Source organism: Poecile atricapillus, chromosome Z (genome assembly GCF_030490865.1).
Source record: "Poecile atricapillus isolate bPoeAtr1 chromosome Z, bPoeAtr1.hap1, whole genome shotgun sequence".
Lineage (NCBI taxonomy): Eukaryota > Metazoa > Chordata > Aves > Passeriformes > Paridae > Poecile > Poecile atricapillus.
Window position 1 is genome coordinate 85,613,793 of NC_081289.1, and position 18,842 is coordinate 85,632,634.

Below are 18,842 nucleotides of genomic sequence, written 5' to 3' on the forward strand. Positions count from 1 at the left end.
CCGCCATTGGCGCTGCGGCCCGCGGGGCCCGCCCCGGCAGCCGCCGCGCCGGTGCAGTCTGCGGGCGAGGCCAGGCCGGCGCCGCTCCGGAGGTTGCGCGGGGCGGGCTCAGCGCTGCCAGGGCCGCGCGTTCTCCGGCCGGGGCCGGGGCGCTGACGGCCGCCTCCTGCCGCGCCGTTACTCAGCACAGCCGGCGTCCCCACACCTCACCGACCCGGCAGTCGGGAGAGCGTGGGGCCACCGAGCGGAGCGCCAGGTGCAGGTAGGGGCTGTCCTCCGCCGGCGCGGCGGGGATGGACGGTGTGCGGGTGACCCGCTGCCGCGGTGCGTGGGCGAGTTGTTTCCTCCTCGCAGGTCCGTCCGTGTCTCTTCCCCCGCTCGGACCCGCGGCCCGTCCGCACCGCCTGGCGCGGGCGCGTGTCGGCCCCTGGGGCGAGCGGAAGGGCCCGCGGCAGCCACCGGCGTTTCCTCAGAGAGGCGGGCGGCGCGGCTTCGGTCTCGGGCACGAACCGGGCGGGGAGCTGCTGGCCCCGGCCACCTTCCTGGCCGCGTCCCTGTGCCGCTGGGCTCGGGGGTGTCTGGGGGTGTCGCCTGCCTCAGGGTGCCCGGGTGCTGTGGGCGATCTGTCCCGGTGCTCCCGTCTCCGTGGTCTTGCCCTGGACTCCTTTGTTGGCAACGGGCGCCCTGACTTGTACACGCTTGCTAAAGTCCGGCTTTTCGTGGCTCCGAACAGTGCCTTTGAGTCACTGCTGAGGACTTCTGCGGAACCCTCTTCAGATGCGGACGCCTGAGGAGTTAATTTAGCTCCCGCCAGCCTGGTTAAGTTTATTCCTTCAGCTTCTGCTTTTGAGGGTGGGAGTGACGGTGGCCTCAACATTGCTCTCAGGTATTGCTGATATAAAAATTTGGAGTATTTGTTCAGTAATTAAGGAGGAAGTTGGCGGCTGCGGAAATCAGAGTAGAACCACCTGAGCGCGGAGCGGTGTGCAGGGCGGAGCTCCTCGCTGGTGGCCGGCCGGGCTGGGGCGGCTGGAACACAGCGGGGCTTCAGCGCCCACGGCTTTAGCAGGGCAGGTCCGGGCTCTATGTCCAAGGCCTTATGTAATCGACTTAATCCTGCAGTTGTCTATCTGGAACCTTTAGAGGTTTAGTTTGTTCTTCGGATGATAAAGGATGTCTGGATTTTTCAGTGGGAGTTTCCTGTATTCCCTTTTTTTTTTTTCCCCAGCTGTGCCACTAGGTTTTGATATATACAAAGTAACTAGCAGAGGATGTATAGTGTCTCTCTATTTAAGTTAAGATAGCTAGAATTTGTAAGACTAGCAATGGTGTTCATTTGTTTAGAATCAAATTAACCAAAGTAAAGTTTTCGTTCCATCAGGCTTCTCCGTTTTCCTGCAGTCCTTTGTCCTTTGAAAACTTCCTTAAATAGTTACTTCACAGTAATTTCTTAAGTATAGCTTTTTCATAATTGAATTGACTTTCTTTTGTGTTGTTTTCTGGACTTACTATGTATTCTTTCTTAATGTTCTCTTAATCAGACACTTAACGACACTTAATCAGACATTCTTTCTTACTGAACATTTTATTGCTTTAACTGTTGGACTAGTTAAAGGATATTCATATCCTTCTGTTCCATTTTTAATATAACACAGGTGTTGAAATAAGTATTGGTACTTCAGTAGTGGCTTGAACTCAAATCTTCATTGTATTGTGTTCAGTCAAAGTGTGAAGGAAAATACTTCAGAATTTCTTGTTTCAGCAGTATATAATGAACACTAAAGATGAAAAAAAACCAAACAATCAAACAACAAACCCACAACCAAAATACACACAAATAGCAACCAAGCAAAAAAAATCCCCAGCAATTTTAATATCTTGCCCGTTATGGTTTGAACAACACTTAAAGTTCCAAACCAGCAGCTATATTTATGAGTTTGACTTTGTTCTTGTGAATAGTTTGCATGAAATAGGCACTTTAATTTAAATAAACAATTAGAATAATTTATATTTAATGTAAATATAAGATTTCTAGATAAGTGTTTGCAAGGGTTGGGCTGCTTTTGAGACTAATACATACTAAAATATTCAAAGGTTCCACTTTCTTGTTATTATGTACAGAGATCAGAGGACAGGAATAATTGCTTATATGAAAAAAATACATTTGTGTTATCCTATGAATCATGAGATAAATACTTGATCTTAAAGATTAAGATTAAATAGACTTTTTTCCACTTTTGTCAGCCTTTATGAGAAGGCTAATTGCCACAGAATGAATTAAAATCACTGCGTGTGGGCAGTTTTACATTTGTAATTTTATGTTAGGTCTTTATTTGTAAGAAAGTTAAAGAAATAAAATTGATAAAATGCTCTGGCTTTCATTTTAAAAGCTATCCTAGAAGGGTTAAGTAATACAACCCGGGTCTGTTTTATTTCTTAGCCTCTATTGCTGCAATAGAAGAGTTTCCTGCCCTTTCTTACACAGAATATTCATACTTAATTGCTATGAAAAATGCAATATAATTTTAAAGGGGGTGTATGTTTCTTTATTGTATTCTTTCTGTGGTTAGTATATTTTACCAGCTGTTGGAACTGTGTTTGCAGAATAGCACTGATATTTTTATTACTACTGAAAAGTCAAGTAGAAGATGAGATAGTTGTGTTGTTGGGATGTGTTGATCTCAGGATCTGATGATGCTGTAATGAGCACAGAGATTTACATCATACATGCTCAGAAAGTGTTTGATTGTACCTTAGGTATTCACAACATCTCTTAGTCAAATGAGTCCCATTAAAGTTACTCATCTATACTTGAGGAACCATATGCTTAAAATAATCTGGTCAGAGTTGTTTTTGCCTCAGCTTCACTAAGAATCCAGATAAAGCACACATCTAGCTTATTCACGCTCTCATGTGAATACAATCCATCACAGTGAGTGACAGACCAGTTCCAGTATAATAAAAACATTATTTGCATTTAGTTGGAACTATTCGCCTGTGAATGTTCAGTACGTGTTTTGTGTCAGATTGGTTCAGTTAGTGACCTGCTGTTTTTCTTAGGTCTTCTGAATGAAGAAAGTAGCATGTATTTGTTTTAAAGAAAAGAGTTGTTAGCCATGATTTAATTGGAGAGTGATTCTGGAATCAGAATATTTTGTTTCAGTAGTCATATTTTCCATTGGATTAAAAGATCAATAAATAAAGCCTGCATTAGTCCAGCATAGGAGAGGAATAATACTTCATCTGTGGTCTTCAGCGTGTCATTTGCCATATCTGGTGATTGCCAGATTTAAGCTGTTTTGGGGCACAGTACCACTACATCAGCTGATTCACAGTGGTTTACTTCAGTACTGCGCTGTGTATGAATCCTTGCAGGCTAGTTTCCAGTCTTCTGAAATTGCTTTGGCAAATAGCAAATGTTTTCTGAGTGAGATCATATTTGTAGTGTTGCTGGGCTGTTTACTTAAAAATAATGTAAACTCCTGTTCTAATTCTTTCTGACAAGTGGATTTGGAAGAAATAAGAAATTCTGTAGCTATTGATGTATGCTGGTGTAGAGTGCAATATGCTGTTCCTGGGCAGAACAAATTATTTATGTCTCACTTTTGGACGTACAAATTCTTTTAAATTTTTCACAAAAAAAAATAATAATCAGCCAGTAGAATAAAGTGTAATATCTAACTTTGCCTTCAGCATTTCTGTAAAGGTGGGAAAATTCACTCAGAACAGATCCATAATAGTCTTTGATCGAAATAGAAGTGGTTTTGAGTATTGGGTCATAAGTACTTGGGGAAAAAAGCATGTTGAGGCATCACAGGAGCTTCTCTGGACTGTGAAGATGGACTCATTAAATGAAGGTGAAAGAAGTTGTTTCTTTGGTGCTCATATTTATAAGAGAAGTAAAGAAAAAACTGATTCACACCACCACCATCGCCGCCCACTCTTCCCAAAACAATAGGATTTTTACTTTGCATAACACAACCCAAACGTTTTACTAAGGCTTTCTCATAGACTTCTTCCATTTATCCTGACTTGTGGGTATAACTGAAACTTAATGTTCACATAATCTTACCTGAAAGGGATAAGTTATTCCAAATTTGAGTGACTAATTGTGCTGATAAATAACAAGATTATTGTTACTTCAGCTGTCAGGAATATGGTCTTTTATTCAGGATCTTCTTTAAAAGCCTACCTACATTCTTATGGGAGCTGATCAGTACTTCCTGCCATATCCTCTAAATGGGTAGTGTTGATCTCCCATGTTTAAGCATCTGTGGTTTCCCTCTGTTTTGAATAAAACTAGGGACCTGGGGTGAAAACTCAAAGCTGTAAGGAAAAGAAGAGACCACTTACACATCCAAAAATACAGACAGTTGTTATGTGATACATGTTAAAGTGTTTTTCTAGCACTGTTCTTAAAGCTTACTTTAAAAGAAATTTACACATGTAAACTATGCTTCTGTACAAATTTAAGGAAAAAAATTGAAATATCTAAATATTATTAGGTATTATAGTTAGCAGTAAGATCTTCTTGTTTTATTGGATGACCCAAATACTTCTGGAACAGCATGGTACTGTTGACAACTGAGATCTGCTTGTTTTGTAGCTTGACTCAAAGCCAGCATGTGAAACTGTGTTTATGTTATAGGGAACTGTCAGGAGATGAACTTGGGACCTGTAGGTAGATTTGGTATGAAAAAGTTGTTTAAGTTGAGATGCCTTAACACAAGGAAAGTAGTGTAAATGCTTATCTTTGGGGTGCTGCTTTCCAGCACTGTACTTGTCAAATTTCATTGCCCTTCTTATCTCTGAGAAGAAGTATTGCAGCAACAAAGGATTCTGCCCCCCCCCAAATTAAGGGAACACAATATCTGCTTTAAGGGCAACTGTATCTTTACCACGCTTGCTTTAGGTCTAGGGGTTTTTTAGGTGCTTACTTTTTTTTCACCTCCCCACCCACTGTTAAAACCAATGCATTGGTATTATAGGTTATATTATAGATTACATTGCTTTAACAAATACCTGTGATACAGTGTTTAGTTTGGATGTGTTTCTTAAAGCATGAAAAGAAACCCCAATTGTGTCCTTTATACAATCCAAATTCCTGTGTGCAATGCAGCTAAGAATTTCTTTGAAGGTTTTCAAAACATTTAGGTCAGCAAGTATGAGGAGCAAAGATAAGTTTATGGCTACGTTTTCCTGTACCAAAGCTCTACAGTGTTTGCTAAGCCAGAAGCATCATCATGTTTTGTCTTCTAAATTTTGACCTTCATGCACCCTTCATACTCCTGATAGTGCTTGCAGGAGCCCATACCTCATGATTGCAATATGCATTCATTGTATTTAGGAATTGCTGTAGTGATTTTTAGCTGCAGAAATCTGCATAATCTTAGTATGCTGCAACTCTGGAAAAACTTTTGGTTGTTCTTTATCACATATGTATTTGTGAGCAGGAAGAACACTTTTTTTAATGTCTTAAGATGAGGAACTTCATTTCTTCCAAAGAGACTCCAAAACTCGTGTTTGTTCTTTCCGTGGGTAATCGTGTTTTACTTTTGATATCTGGCTTCAGAGTTGTCACTCCTCTTTAATAATATACTCATTGTGAAATAACTAATAATATTAAATTAGATATTATATGGAAATACACATATATGTATTTAAGTCTGAGTTTTGTTCAAAAATTATGCACGAATGTTCAAAAGTTATGCATTATTTTCTAGAGATGTTATGTGTACATTTTTTTTAAGTTGGAGATTTTTTAATGTCAGATTGTATCTGGAAACTGATACTATTCTCTCTTCCCATTTCAGACTAGAAGATGAATAATCTTTCCTTTAGTGAACTGTGTTGCCTGTTCTGTTGTCCACCATGTCCAGGGAAAATTGCCTCCAAACTGGCATTCTTACCTCCTGATCCCACATACACACTGATGTGTGATGAGAGTGGTAGTCGCTGGACTTTACATCTCTCAGAGCGAGCAGACTGGCAATATTCTTCTAGAGAAAAAGATGCCATTGAGTGCTTCATGACTAGAACATGTAAAGGCAACAGGATTGCCTGTATGTTTGTGCGTTGCTCACCTAACGCCAAGTACACTTTGCTCTTCTCACATGGAAATGCTGTTGACCTGGGTCAGATGAGCAGCTTTTATATAGGACTGGGTTCACGGATCAACTGCAACATATTCTCCTATGATTATTCTGGATATGGTGCAAGTTCTGGGAAGCCGACAGAGAAGAATCTGTATGCTGATATTGATGCTGCTTGGGTGGCTCTTAGGACAAGGTAAGACATTAGGTACGATTTTTTTTTTTTACAGCATGCTTGTCAAATGGTTTTATTTCACATGCATCAGTAGTTGAAACAGCAGTGCTGTGATTTAGAATTAGTGTGTTCATATCCAAACTGACTGGTGGTGCCTGCTGCTGAAGGCACTGTCAGTATTAAGCAGGCTCAGTGTATGTTATTAACATACTGGAAAAATAGAAATGGAATTAAATTTAATAAGCTGTGGTTTAGTCTTGAATGATTAGAGGCTCATCCTTATTGTCATAGTTTGGAATCTTCTCAGCTGCAAAAATTAAAAAGGTGGGAAAAATCCATAATAATGGATACCCAGTAATTAACCCACTGTTGTGATGTGAATGTGAGAAAATGCAAGTTGTTTCTTCAGATAGTTTCCATCACCTACTTTATTTTGTAGGGAGGGGCAGAGTAAAAGCTGGTACAAGAGAATTTGGTGAGACTATTTCTGTATGGTGTTGAGATCACCTTGGTTTCAGAATTTTGACTAGCAACTACAGCATTTCCAAAGAGAGAAACATCTTTTTGCTTTATATAGAAAGCTATCTTCACAAAATATAATGTGTGGGAGAGGTTGTAATGGATCTGTGTAAATACCTTATGCTGGGAACAAAAAAGGAGGAATTTGGAGCAGTAGTGTTAACTCAAGCAGAATAAAATGGACAGGAAAAGTATGCAAATGGAAAGATGTTATTTCAGCAATTTCTGTGTTCTATGCCTCTGTTTTTGTGGGAGATAAAATAGCAACATGAAAGACTCTGAATGCATTCACTGATACAGGTGAGAACCCTTGAGAATCCTGCACCAAATAAGTACAGCTTCTCTAATTTGAGTGCAATTTTCACCATTTTTTTTTTCATTTAGCTCAATATTTTTCTCATGTTACAAATACCCAGACTACAAAGACTATTTTTTAAAATAGTATACAAACATAAGAATAACTGCTCACTAAAAAAAATCCCAGCACACTGCATATTTTACGCCAAAAAGGTATAAAACCCTGAAGCATGTTGTTATGGCTTGAGCATCCTGTTTAATAATTATAGTATCAGGGATATGGCTTAGTGTAAGGGCATGTGGACTTTAAATCCTGGATCCTGATAATTGTCACAGTGAGTTTAGAACTTCATCAATGTAGTATTAATGAGCAGATTACCCCTTTTCAGTGTTTTAAATACACATTTAGTCTTGCATTTCTTTTATAACAGTATGATACTTCTTTTCAAACAAGCATATGTTATCCATGTATTAAATAGGGAAAAGCTTATTATCATAAACCTCATTCTACCACAGGAGACAGATTTTCAGCTTAATCTATTCAAAAACATGCATACTAGGTTGTTAGATTAGCTCTTGGTGTTTATTTTTATTACAGTGGAAAGTGGGGATATAACTGTTCCATAAGCAAAGAGCCTGCCATAGGCGCACTGTTGACTGTGGTTTGTTGCTGGTAGGTGTAGGTGCTTGTAGGTGATCTAGACATTGGCTACTCAGTGAAGGACCCAGTAATGGTTACCAAAAGCATAATGTGGCTTATGAACAATATGAAAGACAGTCTGAATTATTTAAATGTAACAGAAAGTGGAACAGAATTAGATGGTGAAACATAATACTTGATAGACTGTCAGTTTACAGACTCTGTTTAATAAACTAATTTGTAATTATTCTCTTCTTCCTCATAATGAATAGAAAATCTGCAAGGAAATGGGATTGCAGTTTGAATGCTCACCTCAATTCTTAAGCAATGAAGTCTACTTTCTCGAAACAAATGAGATTGTTCATAATTGATAGGACACAGTTTAAATAGCTTTAAACTGAAAGAGGGTAGGTTGAGATTAAGAAAGAAATTCTTCTCTGTGAGTGTGGTGAAGCACTAGAAGAGGTTGCCCTAAATTGTTGCCAAGAGAAGAACTGGTTTCCCAGAAAAATTGTGGGCAACTTCCTCATCCCTGTAAGTGTTCAAGGCCAGGTTGAATGGAACTTTCAGCAGATTGGTGTAGTGGAAAGTATCCTTGCCCATGGCAGGGAAGGTGGAATTACAGGATCTTTAAAGGGATCCCTTCCATCTCAAACTATTCTATGATTGTAATGCCCCATCTAAGCGTGCTGTTTCATGAGCAGATGTTGTTGAGTAGACCTCTAAATATATTTTATAAGATATGTTCAGGAATGACCTCACTTTAGTCCCTTTTTTTGTCCGCTTTTTTTTTATTTTTATTATTTCAACTCCTGTAGAAATTAGGTAATTCTGTAGACTGTATAAAGTTTGCATTGGTCTGCCCAACTTGTGAATTTCACACATGGGAGCTGAATTTGGTCTACTGCTGAGAAAGAGGTTGGTGTTACCAGTTACATCTGTAGTATTTAGAACAGCTTTCCAATTGGCCAGCCTGGTTTCATCATTGTATCTGAATGCTGGATGTATCAGGGAGAAACTCAGCGCATGGCTCTGGATATTCTGGCTCAAAGTTTGGTTATCCATCGTCTTGAGCCCTGAGACATTGCTCAGCTGTGTTCAAATTCTCAATGAATATCTGGATTAGAACAGAGCCTTTGAGCATTTGCTGTAGCCCCAATTCACTTTCATAGCATAGCCCATTCTGTCAGTTTCACACTGGCACTATCTTTAACATTTATAACTAATTCTGCAAAAACAAATGAATTCAACAGATTGTTTGCAGGATAAATTGAGTATAGCTGCAATTCCTTGTTGATAAGAGAGGGACCTTAGAGTTTTAAACTGTGCCTCACAGTTTGTGATGTGATGAAGAAAATAATGGAGAAATTACCTTTGGAGATTGATCACAGTCACCCATAGCTCCCTGCATTCCCTGTTCTGAAAAATGGAAACATAGAACCCAGCACTGAAAGGTATTTCTGAGGTGATTGAAATGCTGATGCAGGCTTAATTCTACAGTCAACACAACCGCTTGTGGTAAGGATTTGCTAGCATCTTAAGTTTTGTGTCTTGGAAAGACAATCCACATACTCACCTGTAAAACAGCACAGGTGTTCAATGGGGACTCATACTGAGGGTGATGATGAGATTTTGCTGTGAATATTAATATTCATATAAATATTCATATAAATTAATAAAGAAAACGAATTTGACAGTCTATCAAAACAGGTAAACAGCAGATGTAGATGCTGAGTTGTGTCTCTATTCTTTACCTTCTTTGAGTATGTTAATAGGAAGCAGTAGCTACTACCTATATGCATGACAGCCATGAAGGAGGGTGCTGTGATTCACTACCTTCATCAGGTTTGAAAAAGTTGTCCATTGTTGCATATTCATGTGCATGGGACTATATAAAAGCTGCAAGCGAGGACATTTTTCCAGCTGTCATAGCTAAGCTAGCAAGTGTTGAAATACCAGGAGTCATTTTGGGATACGCCTATTTTCTGCTGTTCTGGTCTCTGAAGGCCTTTGATGACACCCTAGCAAGGGTGGAAAGGTTTAACCAGCCCCAGGCAAATGCAGGGCAAGTGGTGCTCATTCAGAAACCTCTGAAGATGTGCCAGATTGCCTCATGACCAGATTTACCTGTAAGAAGGCAAACAGTCCTTTCATTGTTGCTTATCGTGGACTGCATAATAATTGAAAAATTTAAGGGTAAATCTCACAATCAGATGATGTGTCAAAGCGGACAGAATGTCCATAAATGGAACAGCCAGACATAGGAATAATACTGAACCTCTTCAGATGTTGGCCAAAAGTGTTCATTTGACAATTCACAAATTACTTTTTTATTCAGAAGTAGAACAGGTGGGGGTGGCTCCGCTAGAAGCTGAAGTACTGTAACTTTGTACAGTACTGTACAAATTTGGAGAGAAATTGAGTTTTTGTTTAAATTTATAGGGAATAGTAGCTCAATTATCATGGAAGAGAAATTTTGACAACAGAACAAGTGTAATGGTAGCATTTTGAAGTTTAGAAAATGCTAAACTGTCATGAAAGAGGCAGAGAAGGTGCAGTTTGTTGATTATAATATGGACAGTGGGCTTGCCTCTCCTAAAACAGTTTCTTTTTTCTTCTCCCAGTGTAAAATATTGTATGCTGTCTTGGTTTTGGAAGACAGGTGTCTGGTAGGGAGGGCAGGGGCCTCCCTTGGAATGGAAATATAGACCACCTCCCTCCGAATTACTATAATTCTGAAATCAAGAGGCTTTCAGGCAGAGATCTGAGGATAGGAAAAACAGTTCTTTACTAGTTTAACCAGGCAAACAAATAACAATAACTATAGCATTAACAAGAAAACAGAACCATGGGCCCCGCAACAGCTTTCTCGGCTCAGACGGGATGGAGGAGAGGCTTTGTTTTCACAAACCCCTCGGGTGGGCAGTCCCGGTGCTCCTGCGGGGCTCTGAGGAAACAGTCAGCTGGGACAGCAGGGATGAGCTGAGATCCTGGGCTGGTGGATGAGGTGGATCAGCAGCTCCGCGGCGGTGGCTGGCACTGCCACACGTCCCGGCAGGACAGGGGGTGCGAGGCCACCAACAAAGAGGGAAGAAGGAGAAGAAGCAGCAGCTCCGTCTGGATGATGGCGAATTCCCTTCTCCACACCGCAACAACTCGGAAAGAGTGTCTCGCTCTCAAGCCCAAGAAACCAGCCAGCCCTCAGCTGCCCCGCCCTCCTTATCCCCTGCTCCCCTTCCCCCCTAGGCCCAGCCGAACTCCCCGTGTTTCTCAAGCACCCAACAAGTACCAGCAATCAGGTTGCCCCGCAATTAATGGGAAAAAAAATTCCATTAGTGAGACGGAACAAAAGGAAGGACACGTAACCCTCAACATATGCACAAGAAGGGGAATGTGCACATCAATTGAGGAAGAGCTGTATGCTCCTGAATTTTATTCGTGGCCTGGAATGTTGATAGTTACAGGTGTGGATAATGTTCATGCCCTTCATGTTCTGCAACTTGCAGTTTAATTTCATGTGTTATGTCCATGATGACAAAAGATTCTGAATGTGCATTGAAAATGCCCTCAGGATGCTCTATGTGCCTCCAGTGCTTCATCTGTAAATGTGTGCGTTGCAATAGCTTGACAATCTGTAGCTTCTCTAGAGCATCTAGTGTAAGCCTAAACAGGTACTATGGAAAATGCACCCTTCCAAGCTTGATCTTATCGATACTTAAGAACAGTAGTTCAGAAGTAAAAATAAATTGTTTTGTGTCCTTTATGTATATCTAGATCAAAATGGCAGGTATTTTTTTAGAACTTGACAGTGTAGCATGGTAATTGCTGCTGGAATTTGTTTCTTAAAGGTAACTGAAGTTAAAAAAAAAAACAAACAAAAAAAATCAAAAACCCAAAGAAACAAAAAAACTCTACCTACCTTGTCACAGGCAGACATGCATTTTGTAGTTTGCTTATTGCACATCATGGTAACCTGATACATATCCAGTGAATATATAAAATAAGGTGAATATCCAATGTAAGTGATGTATTTCTAATTGAAGTGTTTGAGGAAAGGTCAGACAGCACTTTGAGCAACTTGATTCAGTGAAATATTACTTCCCTATGGCAGGGGCCTGGACTATATCACATTCCAACCTAAATTGTTCTATGATTCCATGAAGAGAATAAAAGAGAATGGAGGGGCAGAGAAAAGGTGGACCACCAGTAAGCAGGAGAAGGAGGTGCTTCAGGGATTGGGGCTGAGATTCCCCTGCAGCCTGTGGTGCAGACCATGGTGAAGCAGCTGCACCCCTGCAGCCCTTGGAGATCCACAGGGATGCAGAGATCCACCCACAGCCCAGGGAGGATTTGTGAAGGGGATCGTCAGAGGGATTCCTGAAGGGAGGCTGTGACCCCATGGGAGAGCTGTGGAGAGAGGAGCCCACACTGGAGCAGCCTATCCTTGAAGGACAGCACCCCATGGGAGAGCAACCCACACTGCAGCAGTTTGAGGGGGACTGTTGCCTGTGGGACAGACTCACATCAGAGAAGTTCATGGAGAACTGTCTCCATGAGAGGGATGCCGTGGTGAGCAGGGGAAGGACTCCTCACCCTGAGCAGTGAGAGAAACAACATGTAATGAACCGACCACAACCCCCATTCCCTGTCTCCCTGCGCTGCTGGGGGGTAGGTGGTAGAGCTGGGAAGGAGAGGGCATGGGGGGGAGGTGTTTTTAAGGTGTTTTACTTCTCATTATCCTGCTCTGTTAGTAATAAAATCAATTAATATCTCTAAATCTAGCCTGTTCTACCCATGATGATATTTGATGAGAGATCCCTCACATTCCTTATCTCAGCCCACAAACCCTTCACTAAATTTTCTCTCCCCTGTCCAGCTGTGGAGCAGAGTGAGAGAGCTGCTTGGGTGGGTGCCTGGCACCCAGGCAGGGTCAGCCCACTAAACTTTTCCAACAGAAAAGGGAAGACTGGAATGAGTAGATGTAATCTCTGCTTTCCAAGCTGCTTGGAGTTTGTTATTGGGGAGGCGGGGGATGATTATTTAGGTTTTTATCCTCTTCAAGCCAGAATATTCAGAAGTCTACTTTGAGCCACCACTTCTGGCTATTGACCTCTTTATTTCAGTTTACAGATTACAAAGAATGTAGCTTCTGCTGGGCATTGTGAGGCAATCTATTTGACTGATGGAATAAGGATTAATCCAGATATCATAAATACTTTTCTTGGTTTATTTTTTTGTAGCCAAAAAACCATCTTCAGACTGAAGGAATTTGATCAAAAAATATGAGAAAGAATAATGAGAAAGAGGAGAATATATGTTTCAAAATATGCTTTTTAGGTTGTTGTCCTAGGGCAACCCCTGAACCAGGACAGTAGTGCTTTAAATTCTTGTGTAATGGCCTGTATATCTTGTAAAACTCAACATCCAAGGAAACATAAGTGTGGTAATTGGCAAGGCCTGTTTGAAATTATTTATCATAATGTGCTGTGCAAACTGCATGCCATACTAGTGATTAAATGTGTCAGGTATTAATGCAAGTTTTGTTTGGGTTATGTGGGAAGAAAGGAAGGTGGCACAGTACTTTCAGAATGGACAAATGTGATATGAATTGGGAGATGAATTTAAAAGGATGGGTGCTAAGTTCTCAGGTATTTCAGAAGAGATACAGAAATAGTGAAGACATTAGATTTGTTTTTTGTTTCAAAGCTGTAATTTATTGTACTTATGTGTGCTGGAGTTTTCAGAAAATCTTGTTAATGATTGAAATTGCTTATTCTTTGAGAACTGTCATGAGGTGAAGGGCCTACTAATAATTCCAGGCTAATGATGAAGACTTAGAATTTTAGAAGTCTTAATTTGGTCATGATCTGATTATGACTAGAAGCTCTTTCTAGGAAACACTGACAGTATTTAAGTAGCCATGATGTAGCAAGATTTCTGTGTCAGGCAGTCTGTCTCTGTGCTAATACTTTAAAAGCTTTTACATTTCACTCTATCAGAACCCATTTAAATAAATAGGTGAGCATTAAGTAGACAATGTTAGATGTGAACAGTGGGTTTTAAACCAAATTTAGCAATGAGTTCAGCTACTGATACATAACATGTAAGTAATACTACAATCTTGAAATCTTCCTAGATGCATTTTTTTTAACTGTTTATTATATACTGATGCAACTTAGATGACATTTTTTCTAGCTTATTAAGAAGGACTTGTGGATTTGGGGAAAGCTGTTTTGTTGGCTGGTGTTTTGAATGTCTTGATACACATGAAGCATTTTTTTCCTAATGTTCCTGATTTTTTAGTCTCTTAGATTTTACTAATTTTAGTGTTTGATTGCCTATACAGTTATTTACCCATGTTTATAAGATACTGGAGAATATTTTTGTTACTTCTGCTGTTCTGACTTTACTGGAGGCATTCAAAATATATTAATTCGATGACTTCTTTATGGGTCTGGGTGCCATTATACATTGTTGGCAGAAAATATGCATACCTTTATTTTAGACAAGGTAACAGGTACACTTTTTAAACTTGATTTTCATTCCTTTTAAAGTGCCAAGAATCAAACTCACCTCATGCTGTTCCACAGTGGCATTAGGCTGTGCTGCTCTTACTTAAAAAGTTGAACAAGTTTTTAATAATGCATGAGAACAACGATTTGGGTTTGGGATTTTTGGCTTGGAGGTGTTGTGGAGGAGTTGGTTTGTTTTATGGGGCTTTGGGGAGGTTGGTTGTTGTTTTGGGTTTTTTGCATATGGGGTTTTCTTTGGTTTGGTATTGATGCAATGAAGTACCTCTTCCTGTTCAAGGTTCTTCCTTTCCCAAGTTTAGAGGCACTGTTGCAATGTGACCTGTTCTAAGCGTACAGGGCAATGCGTCAGCAGCTCACTTTTGTTGCAGGCCCTGTTCTTGGCCACCTTACCATTCTCTTCAGAGGCTTTTCCCTTGTAATGGATAGCAATTGCTTTTTTTTATTCACACTAATGCTGAGAAATATATTAAACTGACTTGTGTAAGTGTTAACTAGATGCTTCTTTTCTTTGCTCCTCTTAATTGCACTAGGAGGGAAGCTTTTACTTCAGTTCTATATTCCCTGTTGGGCTGTCTTGCTTGTGGATTAGGTTGATAAGAACAAGCTTCTTGGCTATTTCATGGAATGCTCAATATTATTATACTGATCACTGTCTGTATGGGTATGCCTTAAGTCTCACTAAATTTATAAACAATGTTACCAGCTTGCAGGTTTTATCAGGTATCAGAAGAGTAAAGCTGACCAAATTTTTGCAGGCTTGATTATGTTTCATATGGTAATAACCAAAGAGCTATTAAGGCTCTAATCAGTTTTGTGTTTTAGGTCCACTGGAATTAATAGTAAGGACTTTAAACTAGTATATAAGCTACACTACATTAATAAATCCATATTTTAAAAATTAATTCAGTATTTCTATACCATTCAGGCATAAGGAAAGAAAGTACTGCAAACAGAGAGTAAACATAATTGTGTGGTTTAGTCAGGAATGCCATAGAACAGATTTGCTTGTTCTTCTACCAGCTCCTGTTTCATAGTTGAAGCCCTTCTGAAAATTTCCATCTTCAGACATGCTTTTTTTTGCCTTGCTCTGTAGATTTTTTTTTTCTGTTTCACTTTATATGCCACTTTTTAAACATTTCTAATTTTCTAGATATGGAATTCGCCCTGAAAATGTGATTATATATGGCCAGAGTATAGGAACGGTTCCATCTGTGGATCTTGCTGCTAGGTATGAAAGTGCTGCTGTAATTCTTCATTCTCCACTGACCTCAGGAATGAGAGTAGCTTTTCCTGATACAAAGAGGACGTACTGCTTCGATGCATTCCCAAAGTAAGTTGAAGGATTTTTTTTTTTTTTTTTTAAATTTAGCATACATTTTCTCTATTACAGAAGTTTTCAGTTAGAGAAACAAATAGTCTGGAAAATTCTCTGACTTTTTTTTCAAAGGCTTAATAAAACAATTGGAGAAAAATTAGTTATTCATCAAAAATGAATAACATCAAAGAGGAACATTTGATTTGAAAAAGCTTACAAAACTTTATAAACCTTCTAGGCACTTTGCATCTCTAATCATTTTAGTGGATATCTCTAAAGAAGTAATTAATTTTCCTATACATTACATGTAAATCCCTAGTCTAATAAGTAGTTCTATCCAGTGAATTGTTAGTCTGGATAACTGTGAACAAAGTAATTTGCAATATGTTTCTGTAGGACTGAAACGAAGTAGATCTTAGTTTAGATCTTAGAAGAAAATTCCTGTCATGTATATCAGAACTATGCCATTGTTTTCATGGATATAATCTTTTCCTTACAGCATTGACAAAATTTCTAAAATAACATCTCCTGTCTTAATAATCCATGGAACTGAAGATGAAGTCATTGACTTTTCACATGGCCTGGCATTATTTGAGCGTTGCCAGAGACCTGTAGAGCCACTGTGGGTAGAAGGAGCGGGCCATAATGATGTGGAACTCTATGGACAGTACCTTGAAAGATTAAAACAATTTGTGTCACATGAACTGGTGAACTTGTAACTTTTGTTGTGTATTTACATGTTTTCTTTCATTTCACTGCAGAACTGCACGCCTTGATAAATATGTAACTTAAAACCTGAAAGTTGTGTTTTCAAATCATCTCAGTTGCCTTCATTAAATTTACAGGTAATGATTTGTCAACATAATTAATGAAGGTTTTAATGCCAGCATTATAAACTGGAATTACATCATCATACAGTCAGACTTGGCAGTTCATATTTCTTTGTGTCAGGTTTTTTTCTTCTTAGATGTTAAGAAAAAAAATCACAATGAGTACTGTAAGAAAATTTAATAATATAAAACCAAATGCTGTAAAAGTGTTGCCAAGTGCTTTAGTATATCAAAAACAAGTTTATAAATATTTTTTAAACATCTCAAGGTGTACTGTGACTTACTCTGTTGCACAGGTGTAATTAAAAAACAAACTTTAAAGTAGTTCTTCTGTAAAAATGTAATAGCCATGAAATTTGAGCAAATACTAATGTATGTAATAAGAATAAACAGTCACTGGAAATTACTCATGCCCTGTTATAGGGAGAAGCAGGCAAAATAGATATCTTTTTCCATATTTTTAATTTCTTTTGTGCTTAGTTTTCCTTGAGTTGTTTTGTACTCATGTTGTCCCTTAGCTTTCAGGATAATAAAATGTACCCACTCATGTGCTCAGGAGTCCTAATCTTGCCAAAATAGTGCCACGAGTTATCATTGTTGTAATGCAAATATCATTCACACGATTGCTACTGAGGCCACAAAACACCTCTTTGAAACCAGTAAGACTTTTAAAACCTAGAAGACTTCTTAAAGACTGATCTTCTAGAACCACAATGTGTCTTTAAGAACTTTGAAGTTCATTGTAATAAAAAGTTTGCAACTTAGCAATTAACTGATTTGGCTTAATTTTGGATGTTTAGTGTAAAAGCTTATTTTTTTTGAGTATTGTACTGATATTTTACTAATCAGGCCTGGGTGGGGTGGGAGGAGTGGCAAGAAGAGAATATTGGCATTTTTATATTAACTCATCGTAAAACAAAACTTAAGTTGCCTTTCCCTTGAATGCATTTTGCGTGAATGACACTATTAAAAACAAACTTAATTATATGTAGCCTAATTGTAAACAAAATAATATTCCAAAAATACACACTGTGCTTTTAAGGCCTTATGTAGTTTAATTGTTCTGCTTGTTGTTTTTTTTTTTTTGTGATTGAGACTCTTGTATACTTAAATGTAGCTTTGAGTATTATGAAAACTTTGGTTAAGATGTGTTGATTAACAGTAAACGATATTCAAAAACTTGCATTTCTTCCTTTTTCTTTTTATTCAAAGAAATAGCAGCAGTTGCTTATAGTATCAAAATACTTAGCAACACCCCATTTTTCAAAGAAATCTGACATCTAAAGCAATAACCTATTGTTCTGAATTTCTTTATCAGCAGCTACTGTTCTGATCACCCTCCCACCCTAATGCCTCACCTTACTACACTTTGGCTTCCTGCTGCAAAGCTGCTTGTAAACTTTTTTTCTGTAATGAATTCTACTATCTTCTTTGACATGAAAAGGAATTCTTGTCTTGTGCACTTTGGTGAGTTAATTGAGCAAAAAGAAATTTTTTCTCAAGCAGCTTGGTTAATGTCTGATTTTTTGACCAATGACGCTTTAGAGAGCTCTAAAATTCAGAGTATATTCAGGAACAACAAAATTACACTTGTAGATTTTCTTCCTAGTTCAAGACTTGTGGATATAGGTGTGTAACTCAGCTTTATTATAGCATATTTAATGATGTAAGAGTTTGATTTCCTTTTCTTACTACCTTCTAGCCACTATCTCCGATGGAAATCATTACGGTTAAATGTTTAAGTGCTTTCTTTGTGATAAATGAAGCCTGTTTTGAGATTCACCTTCAGGAATTCACAAATAAAGAGTGTAGAAGTGCAATGTTAAGTGATATACATTGGGTGTATTTTGGTTGCCTGACCATTGCAGGCAAATGATCAGCTGCCATCACAAGAACTGATTGTGCTTGGGGATATTATGGCACTCTGTAATTGAAAAAGACAGAAAAGGTGTCATAGCAGTTTTTCTGCTTTTGTTTCTGTGTTTTGTTGAAGCAGAACAAAAGATTCAACAGTGTTTTGTCTTCAGTATGTGCAGCTGTGCTGGATTGCACTGGTGAGTAGAGATTCTGCTCTCTTTTGCACCATTTATGCATGGTTAATTATTGCCAGTGGTGATTTATGTTTTATACCTATATTTTTTCTGATGATATGGATATGTGAAGAAATTTAAAAGGGTTTTAGGCAAGCCTAGCCTGGTAGTGCAAACTTGTTAGTGACAGAAAGCCACTCTAGGCTGTTGCAACGATAAGGAAAACATTTGACATCCTGATTGTTTTATCCTTATACCATAGTTCTGGTGAAATTGACAATGGGCTGTTGTTTAATGTTACAGATGTAATTGTCTTCTGATAAATAAAGTTGATCCAGCATTCATTGAAAAGACAATGCCTGTATTTTAAAGAAAAAGAAAAGAGCGGTTTGTGAGCCTTGTGGTGTCATT

General features: G+C 38.9%; 1 protein-coding gene across 2 annotated transcripts; it reads left to right on the forward strand.

Moving 5' to 3' along the window:
• The first annotated feature begins 34 nt into the window (after positions 1-34).
• On the forward strand, positions 35-18,842 carry ABHD17B (abhydrolase domain containing 17B, depalmitoylase). 2 transcript variants are annotated; one of them, XM_058826379.1, is made up of 4 exons: positions 35-262; positions 5,814-6,288; positions 15,407-15,586; positions 16,071-18,842. In XM_058826379.1, exons 2-4 carry the CDS (start codon positions 5,822-5,824, stop codon positions 16,288-16,290), a joined length of 867 nt encoding a protein of 288 aa, XP_058682362.1. In that variant the 5' UTR covers positions 35-262; positions 5,814-5,821; the 3' UTR covers positions 16,291-18,842. The 2 variants fall into 2 exon arrangements, with proteins under 2 accessions (XP_058682362.1, XP_058682361.1); XM_058826378.1 differs by lacking the exon at positions 35-262 and adding an exon at positions 286-886 and having other exon boundaries at positions 16,071-18,841.